We start from the raw sequence: 10,032 nt of genomic DNA, 5'->3' as shown, positions 1-10,032 counted from the left end.
TATTTCCGCAATAACATCTGACGCAACCACCGTGGGCGGGGCAACGAGTGGTATATTTGTTAAATACCTATCAGTTAACTGCTCCTTGTCTAAACCTGCGAAGAATTATCCACTTTCAGTATAAAACAGCAAATTAAATGCAGAAAGAAGAATCATGCAAACATTGAATGACAATCAGACATGATTTCAACTTGCCAAGGAATGAAGCAGAGTTTGGAGTTGTTTTATTTCGTCACAGAAACATATCATCCCATAGCTAAATATAAAAAACAAAATAAAATAACATGTCACAATAGCAAAAAAGTAACATAAACCCCACAACTATAATACCGCTTGCCTCAAAGCAAACCATTATGATGTAAGTTGCATTTAAACCAAATTACCAGCAGTTTTATAAACTTGTCCTATGTAAATAAAAGCTTAACAAAGCACAATAAAAATATATATTATCTTAATACAGCGAGTAAACCAATCATATTTTTTCCAGTTTTACTTTTCATATAAAACAAGAAGAAAGCTGTAAACCTGCTTATCATTTCCATTAAAGCGTTAACTTCCATAGAAATCTAATGTCAAAGCATCTGTAATTGTTTTCTAACCAGAATGAAGCTGCACTTTTATGATAAACAGAGATTCAACTCAAGTTCAAGCCAAATTAAAATGGTCCTTTTGAGCATCTGAGTGTATCAAGAAATAGAAACCTAACAGAGGAATCAGAAACTTATCTTACCAGTCTTCCAGCTGACCTGCTCAATAACACACATCTCTCGGACCTGCAGGCAGTTTTTGGTCATCATCAGCCCAAGCTAACAGAATATCAACAAAACATCTTACTTATTACTGCAGAGCATTTCAAAGTGGTCATACTGCTTTAGCTTGCAGTGCCTTCAGTGCAGTGCATTTTCACTGTCTACAGACAAATCTGCAGAAAATGTGATTTGTCGTTTTGGTCTTACAAACTTTGCTGCATTGCCCATTTGTTTCTTTCCTTTTGCCTCAATAACAGTAGCAAGCGCAAACAGATGAAAACAGTCATCTTGAATCCGTTCAAGGTCCCAGTGTCATCAGGAAAATAATGTTAATCTTAGAATATAAAGCATCTGCAACATACCATCTGCCTTCAATAAATTTTACAACTGTCACACTTGCAAAGACAAGAAAAAAGGTTTTTTGAACTTGGTTTCCTGCAGCAATGCTTTCAACCTTTGTTTTACTGAATATGAAGAAGAAGCAAATGTTGGTTCTTAAAGTGCCATTGAGCAAAAAAAATTAAGTCAGGCAGAACAACAGACTTTGGTATAAAAAGGAAATACTATACATTCAACAATGGTTTTGATATTTCAAAAAAGTACAGAACATCAGCTCAGGGAACAATTAAAATACCAGCCAAGTGAGCAGTAACAGTCCACAGTAGGTCTGGATAAACTCTGCATGTTGATGCCTCTAATTGGGCCTCAGCCCTTTTTATCAACTCAATAGCTTCAACAATTACATTAGGTTTGAAAGTTTAACACATCCAAGAGCTACTTTTGTCTAAATACAAAGATTGCAAATCGAAAATGACAGAAATGCAAAGTAGATGTGTTTCCGTACAGTGGTACTAGTGTTCTGGCCAGTGTAAGTCAGTTATCTAACCCCTTTTAACAAAACATCTCTTTCAGTTCCATCAGAAAGACTTCTCTGAAGTAGCTTTATATCCCTTCCAGGTTTTTGCATGTTAACTTTTCCAAAAGTGAAAGGAAGTACATGTCAGCGCTGGCCAAGAGAACAAACAAAAATTCAAGTATACATACATCATGTAAAAAATAAAATGCAGTGTGACAGATAAAGGTGCCATCATTTCGTTGAGTGACTCCACAGGAATTGGCCAAAGTGCTGATTTCAGATCCACAGATAATGCAGCTTAAGCTCCAGTCCAACATCTTGTGAATGATGCTGCTCGTGTGCCAACATGTGCCTTAGTCAATACGTAAATCACGCTTGAAAAAAAAAAAAAAAAAGGGCCTTCACTCTCTTGAGGAATGTGACCAGAGCCGATAACATTTGGAGCAGCGACACACCCCGCTACTATACTCAAAACACAGCCACATCCACTTGGTCAGTGTATAGTTTGTAAATTGCAAAAAGAGTACCACTCAGTTCTTGAAGGCGCCGCAGCGGCTAGCTTTGCTGATAAACTCCTTGAGCATCGCACCGTCCACCTGCCAGAAGGCTCCGGTCTGAGTCACCTGAGTCAGATGGTTTACACAAAACCTGAAACAAAACACTTCCAGGTCCTAGAAAAAGACAAATATTATGAGGCAGGATTAGAATATACACAACATAATAGAATGTAATGTGACATAAAAAGAACGGATCAGAAGAGAGTAGAAAAGGCAAAATTGACATGATCCCTCTGGAGAACACAATGCTGCAGCAGCGATACACTCACAGCAGACAGTAGGAGCCATTTCTAGAACAGGGAGCCGTGCAATACTGTTCATGTAGTTCATTGTGTGTACACTGGGTGTCACCTTACTCTGTGGTCAACAGAAGGAACTTTCAATCGGGTGTTGCAACCCTGCGGGCAAACAGTTTTGACCGTCTTGCCAGGAAAAATACTATTTGTAAAAGTGCTGGCTCTGTGGAGGATTTGCTGACTGCAGTCATAGAATCTTACATCAATGCTATTAGAAGGTTTTACACCCCACACGTCAATCACAATCCCATTTCTGCAGCCCATCAGTTGCTTTAAGTTTTGACTTTGCTGCTACTGTAAAGTATAAGAAAGTAGAAAATAACCATCACACCCTAACTCTGGCAACACAGTACTGGAGTGTCCACTATGTTTATGTATATTGTACCTCTGCGTCGTATCGTATGGCAGCAGAGAGCAGGGTAAAGGCGTTTTCCACAGTGATTCCTCTCTTGATGATCTGCTGACACAGACGTTTCAGGCGGTTTTCACAGTAAGAGGTGGCCAGGTCCAACAGGCCTGCAGCCAACACACACAGATGTGTACAAGGAAAGAAGCCTTGGAAAGCGGACAAAATGATAGACGAGCGTGTGCATGCTTACCGATGGCGTCCTCAGGTGGAAGGTCAACAGTGTCTGTGTAGAGAAACTGCAGGAAGGATCTGTAGACGGGGTAAGAGAACTGGTCGATCTGGATCACGTCCTGCTGATCCTCCGTCCACTGGGAGCGAAACATGGACCGGAAATGCTCACACCTACTCCGAGCAAAAGACTGTTATCGATGCTGCATATACTGTAGGGCTGCGTATAGAAAAAGCAATCAATAATTTGTTTTTTTAGTGATATCTTATATGCACACCTGATCTTCAGCACAGCTTTGTGAACGTGAATGCATTTGCCGTCAACGCTGAACTTTAGGTCAGCTGTTTCCGGACTGTCAAACTCTTTCTTCAGAGCCTCCGCGACGGTCAGGAAGTCATCATGCTCTGGAATAAAGAAGAATACAGCCATGACCATTCACAATACATTTACAACAGAATGTTACGAAGAATCTGTTAAAGACAATCACACTGCTGAGGATTCACCCCCTCTCTGTCTCTCTCTTACCCATAGACATGAGCCTCCACATGACAGAGGGCGTGGCGAAGCAGGCGAAGACGTCGTCAGTGTTCGTGAAGTGTGTGAGGTGTGGCATGACAATGGACTGCCCCCGACACTGACCCCACATATACACCTGGAGCAAAAACATTGTTACTAGCATCTCAATCGCGAACATCTTCGTCGTATGATGCATTTCAGACTGGTGAGTGATTATGACGCAACCTTTTTCACTTCTTAAGGAAACGTGGAAGGAAGCTGAGAACGGCAACACTTGCAATTATTTTAATGCCATTATCTCGAGATAACGGGTTAATCTTGTTATCTCGAGAGAACAAAAGGCAGTTTCTCAAGATGACAATATGATTTATCACAAGAAAACAACTTTTGTTTTCTCGCGATCACGGGATAATGATGGAAATAGTTCATTTGATCCCATCTGATTTGAGCCTACGAGATCACTCATGACTCTCGAGGAGGATTCAGAGCTGAACAGCAAGTCAAAGCATAAAATCTCCTCCGTGATCTGACATTTTCATCTGAAATCAGCCTAACTCAGTTGCTCAGTGACACATTAAGGGTGCAGTGTGTTGGATTTAGGGGCGTCTAATAGCAGAAATTGGATATTCATAGAATATATATTCATAGAATATCCAATAGAATATATAGTTATGTGTTCCCTAGTGTATAATCACCTGAAAAAAATAATTATTGTTTTTGTTACTTGAGAATGAGCCCTTTATATCTCCAGAGCAGATCCTCTTTCATGTTGCATCGTCATGTTTCTACAGCAGGCCAGAAGGGACAAACCACACACTGACTCTGGAGAGCGCCTTTGCTGTTTTTAACGAGTTTCTGGCCACCGTAGGTTCCCCTTCACGCTTGGAAGGTGAAGGTGAGCTGAGGGGCATTCAGTTGGTTGTAATCTGCAGCCTCCCACCCCAGGTCAAAATTTGATTTACAAATTGAACCCTTATACAAACTCTATAGGCAGAAAATACACATATCCACTCACATATAAACAAAACACACTAAGCCATTGTAGTTATTTGCATATCTACCTGCCCGCTTTGGGTCTTGGCTGCTGAAGTGTGTGTTGAATGGCATGCTGCGACCTCTACAATCCTGTTAAGTGAGAGCTGTGTTAACAAATGGGAAGATTTTCATCCTCAAGTATGTACAGAATCACGTACAAAGTGTAAATATTGTTACAGCCACAACGAGTAAAAACCTTGTCAGGCAAGCACAGCCCGCTGGGGCGAACAGCAATTTTGCCGTGGCAGGATTTGGTCTACAGACGTTATTTGGGAAGGAGAACAACTCTACGATGAGTTCCTTTTGCCCACTGACATATACTTAAGACCAGGAGCGGAAACAGCCATACAGAGGGAGGAAATGAGGACAGGAAACAGGACGTTGAAGTCTTAACAGGATGGGAAGAAACCAGCCTGTCATTCTCTCAATACAAAGAAATACTACTCTGGGAATCAGCTTTGAGCACACACCCCTTCTTCCACCACTACCTCTCTTTATCAGCCATGATTTGGACAGGTTTCAGGAGGTTGCTCTTGTTGCCAGTTCCTAGTTGACCGTAGGTGTTTGCTCCCCAGGCATACATCAGCCCTTCATCTGTTAGTGCCAGGCAGTGGCCATAGCCTGATACGATCTGGAAAAGAGGGAACACTTGAGTCATGAATAAAGACAAATGCGTGTGTGTGTGTTTTCATCAACCTTGGCAGACGTAATCACCAGTCAGCATTAAATTAGGTTGCTGTTTCACCTGTTGAATGCACAGCCCCTGGAGCGCAGCAAGGCGGCAAGGCGTCAGCTGGTTCCCATTGTTACCGATACCAAGCTGTCCATTACCATTATAGCCCCAGCCATAAACCTAGATAAACACGAAACAATGTTATTGACAGTATGAAGCTCCATTTTTCACGGGGATATTCAAGATTTCATGTTAATGTCATCCTCACCTCTCCGTTGTCCATCACAGCCATGGAGGAGGTCTGTCCACATGTGACGGCAACAGCAGCCTTGCCCTGCAGACAGCCGGTGACTTTTCTGGGGTAGGGCTGGTTGGCTGTGGAGCCAGAGCCAATCTGACCACAGTTATTATAACCCCATGCAAAGACCTGCACAAGCAGAGAGGCAGATCAGGACCAGGGATGCAACATGGTCAGATGTTGATGGCAAAGTTGTAGCGAGAGGAAAGCCGAATCTCTTCTCTCATTCACTTCTCTATTCATTGTTGAGGTATGCAGAAGTTACAGATTACCCCCAAAGGCTACATTTTGACTTCAGGACTTATGACTAGTCGCTTGCTTGCTGAGAGTTAGATGAGAAGAGCAATACTAACCTCAGATCTGCAAACTTTCTATGAAGCTACAGCCGGAAGACGATTAACTTAGCTGAGCAATAAGTTGGAAAACAGCTAGCGTGGCTCTGTTCACTGGTACCAAATCCACAGGCACCTCCAAAGCTCACTAATTAACACGTCACATCTGGTTTGTTCAATCTGTGCAAAAACTGAACATAAAAATGAAAGTCTTATGTTTACGAAGGGTGGTTTCACAATGCAAAATTACACAATGCAGACAGACAAAGCAATGTTTATACAACACTGAAATGTACTGCTGTGCAGTTAGTAACATTTCACACGGTAACAACCTTTCCTGCTTGCAACACACACACAACCTACTTAGCTTTAATGCCTTGGGGTTAAAAATAAGCTGCTTAGTCCGACACTGGCGGAGCAGGAGGTGGCTACGTCAAGGTTTTCAAGTGAGCCAAGTAAAGCTAAACATGAAATACACACATACAAGTACATGCAAGTATATGTAAATATGCTTCCTCCTTCATAGTAAAAATAACTTAAAATTCTTGTGTTTTGCAGTATTTCTGTTTCAAAAATCAAACACCAATTAACTTAATCATTTAATATATTTTACACATGAGTATGGCCTAATGAAGTTGGAAAGTTTTAACAGGTTCAACTCAGTAAAAAATAAAAACCAAACATATGTGTTAAAAAAAATAAAATCAGTGTATGATGATGAAACCGCAGACTTATAACAACAACAGCTAACCTCTCCATCGTGAATGAGGGCCATGGAGTGATGTGAGCCACATGCAACTTCTCTCACTTTCTTGTCCTGTAAGTTAGCGGTGACCAGCACCGGGGACAGTCCCTGGTTGGTATTCCCATTCCCTATCTGACTGTAGCCATTGTGACCCCAAGCAAACAGTTGTCCATCTGCAACGAATCAACACAAGGTCAAGAACAGAGGAGTCAGTGGCATGTGAATCCAAACTCTTACCAGCCAAACGTTTTCGCAAGAGAAAGGATCGAGAAGTGTGCAGAAATCTAACAAAGTAAGCTCAAAGGTGCACATATAAGTTCAGACCATCATAAAAACTGCCACAATAACCAACATGAATCTGAGTTGTTGACTATGAAGGACAAAGCTTGAGTCATATTTAACCCAACAAAGGGTAATTACCTAATACTGAAAAGACTGGAGTGAAATATCACTTTAACCCAGCTGATGCAGACAGACTGCTTATCTAGTTGCATATTTTTAAAACATCTGTATTAAATTTCCCTGACAGTTAAAAGGAGCCACAGCTACAGGCCACAGGACAGAACTTCCTAGTCGAGAATCTTAATATCATAAGATGACTTTGTTATCTAAGAGATGGGAGAACTACAACTTAACTAGGTTGAGGGTGAGAGGAGCATGCCATGAGTAGATGATTAACAGACTACATTATTTATATAGCCAGCATAAGCAATAACCCACCATCAGTAGCCAATAGGACATGGGGCCCGCTGCCGTAGCTCAGGCTGACAACTTTCTTCCCCCGCAGGAAGTCCAGTTTCTTTGGCACAATGGTGCTCAAACTGTCTCCTGTGCCAAGGCAGCTGCTGCTGTTCAACCCAAACACAAATACCTGGGAAATAATAACACATACACACTATTTAACATAAAAGAAGGAGTTAAAAAGATGTATCAAAGAATGTAATGTGATGCACACTGAAGACAAATATGCTGGTACACCAATGGAGGATAACAACAGACTTGTGTAACATTACATGGTGTGGTGGTAATCTACTGATGGTGGTTTGCTGACATTCCAGTCATAAGGAGAATGAAAGCGGTGTTTCCTGCTGTGTTTTATAGCAAAGATAGACTACCTTACCTCTGCTACCATCATAGAATAAATAGACTCTTGTGAAATGACACATAAAACCTCATGGGAATGAGTGGAGGTGCTGTTTCACACTGCATTTGCCATTTATCTAAAAAGCATGGCTATTGTTTAGGCCATCATCTACGACATGAACTGATCACAACATGAGCTGCATTGTCTTTTGCTGTCTTTGTCACACACACACACACCTCACCTCATTGCCATGTGTGATGTAGATGGCCTCATTAGCAGAGGTTCCAAAGACACAGGCCTGCCGGACTGTGGCTAGTTCCTCGATGTTCAGCAGAGAGAACAGGGGCCACTTGCTGACGTCCACCATAGCGCCAGCAAAATTCAGTCTTCCCTGTCGCGAAGGAGTAGTCAGGGCTGACAGGGGAGAGGATGGAGGGATAGGAGGGGGATGACGAGGAGAATGGAGGACGTGAGGAGGAGGAGGCGATGCTGGAGGAGGTGGGGAGCAAGGAGCAGAATCATCCCTGCTGACGCTGACAAGAAGGACAAGAAGTTGGAAGGAAGTTGTGAGTACATGAAAGAAGGTAGAGAAAACAGACTGATGCACTCAGAATTGCATGCAACAAGCAATTCAATGGTTCTTAATCCATTCGTGAAAACCAAAAGTTGGCAACTTTCTTGGAAATGACATACTGCATGCAATCAAAGCAGCACAAGTGATCTACTATGACAAGGTGTTTTGCTTCATATATATGGCTGTTTTTGAAATGGGCCAAATTCTACACAAAATCTGGCAACTCAATTAATGCTTACTTATAGGCGAATGTTCAATATTTCATTCAGCAGCTGTGACTCATTACTTTGCTTAATCAAACCCGCTCTTCAATTCGGGATATATGCCAACTTCCCTTAGCACTTCAAGTAATAGTTGAAGGTAGGCTGAATAACTCCCTATGGCCGACCAGGTTGCAGAGTAAGATACTGCACATTTTAGTCATACGCATAATATGAACAGGTTTGTTGGAATAAGCACTATAAATTGTGTCTTTATAAATTGATAACCAAACTCTAAATGTGCTCGCGTAGCTCTGAACGGTTAAGAAAAGCCATTGAGTAGCATGATGAGATACGTCCTGTAGCTGGCAAGACCGAAACATTTAAATTGCTCAGTTTTTGAGTGGAGTTCGGCGCCGCGTCTTCTCGACCAGGACTAGCCAAAATACGTTGTGCGTGAGCTGAAATTGAGGCTCCCTTTTGGACAAGTGTACAAAACTCTTTTAATTTTAACGATACAAGAAGGCACCACAGCAAGTTCACTGACACTGAAGCATATGGTAAACGGGAGAAGCTAGTAGCTTAAGGTTAGTTAAGCGATTTCCTCTCCTCTTCCTACCTAAAGCATCGCTCCATGACAACGAGTCAACTGAGAAAAGACAGACAGACAGACAAACAAAGATACTGAATTACAGCATCACAATAAGTAAAATACCCACGTTTACATTATGAAAACTAATGGTATAAAGTTACCCGACTGAAATCGCTTTACCGATGATGTCAACAGTGGAACTGCCTGATAAAACTGCGTCGGACAATTTCTCTTCTTCGTCTGCTACATTTCTGGCAAAGCAGATACTGCTTCGGCGCATTGCTGCCCCCTCAGACCATTATCTAAATAACCGTTTTAAATGACTGCTCAGATTGAAGCTCTTAGTTGGGGGTTGTAACCTCTTTTTTGTTGAACCTGTCCAGAGTTTTTGGGGGAGAGATAGTCAGAGGAACCATTTATAGTTTTGAATTATTGAACCAGATCACGAATGCAACAAAACCCACATAAATTGCATCATTTGTGAAGACTCAAACAGTTTCATTTTAAGAAAGTTAAAACACATTGAACACATAGCCTTTTCTCTTCACACTTTTTTCAAGCAGGATCCTTGGATGGACTTAAGCAAACCTAAAGATGATCATCCCAAATATTTTTGAGAGTATTTTGTTTGCACCTTATCAAGTTTGTTTAACTTTTTCTTTAAATATCATGTAGCCAGTGTCAAATGTCGACATGACCCAGACAAAGACTTTTACTTGTTGATCTTGGCACATTTTCCTATTTCACAAAATCATGTCCTCCCCTAACCACTTTCCTAAATAAGATTAAATGAAATTTTCATTTTTGACACTGGTAATTTGAGTTTTCATCTGGTTTTGTTGCTTTTGTTTTGTTCAGTTGGTTAATTGATGCTGAAATAATGTGAAAAACATGCAGACTTAATTTCTGTTAGACTATATATGTTTCTTTCTCTCCAACAGAATAGA

At 41.3% G+C, this 10,032-nt stretch overlaps 1 protein-coding gene across 7 annotated transcripts; it reads right to left on the bottom strand.

Annotated features, from left to right (window-relative positions):
* Window positions 1-207: 207 nt before the first annotated feature.
* rcbtb1 (regulator of chromosome condensation (RCC1) and BTB (POZ) domain containing protein 1) lies at window positions 208-9,304 on the bottom strand. Of its 7 annotated transcripts, none has more exons than XM_041966292.1 (14): window positions 9,247-9,290; window positions 9,113-9,142; window positions 7,961-8,252; window positions 7,356-7,506; window positions 6,642-6,808; window positions 5,529-5,687; window positions 5,333-5,440; window positions 5,076-5,218; window positions 4,614-4,677; window positions 3,562-3,688; window positions 3,314-3,440; window positions 3,058-3,209; window positions 2,844-2,974; window positions 208-2,276 (listed from the first exon to the last, which is right to left on the bottom strand). In XM_041966292.1, the coding sequence occupies exons 2-14, from the start codon at window positions 9,127-9,129 to the stop codon at window positions 2,136-2,138; spliced, it is 1,779 nt and encodes a 592-aa protein (XP_041822226.1). In that variant the 5' UTR covers window positions 9,130-9,142; window positions 9,247-9,290; the 3' UTR covers window positions 208-2,135. The 7 variants fall into 7 exon arrangements, with proteins under 7 accessions (XP_041822226.1, XP_041822229.1, XP_041822230.1 ...); XM_041966295.1 differs by having other exon boundaries at window positions 2,844-2,915; XM_041966296.1 differs by lacking the exon at window positions 9,113-9,142 and having other exon boundaries at window positions 9,247-9,304.
* Between the last annotated feature and the right edge of the window lie 728 nt (window positions 9,305-10,032).

This window comes from Chelmon rostratus, chromosome 24 (genome assembly GCF_017976325.1).
Source record: "Chelmon rostratus isolate fCheRos1 chromosome 24, fCheRos1.pri, whole genome shotgun sequence".
Taxonomy (NCBI): Eukaryota; Metazoa; Chordata; class Actinopteri; order Chaetodontiformes; family Chaetodontidae; genus Chelmon; species Chelmon rostratus.
The sequence above is the reverse complement of the archived record's forward strand: the minus strand, read 5'-3'. Positions and strand labels throughout refer to the sequence as shown.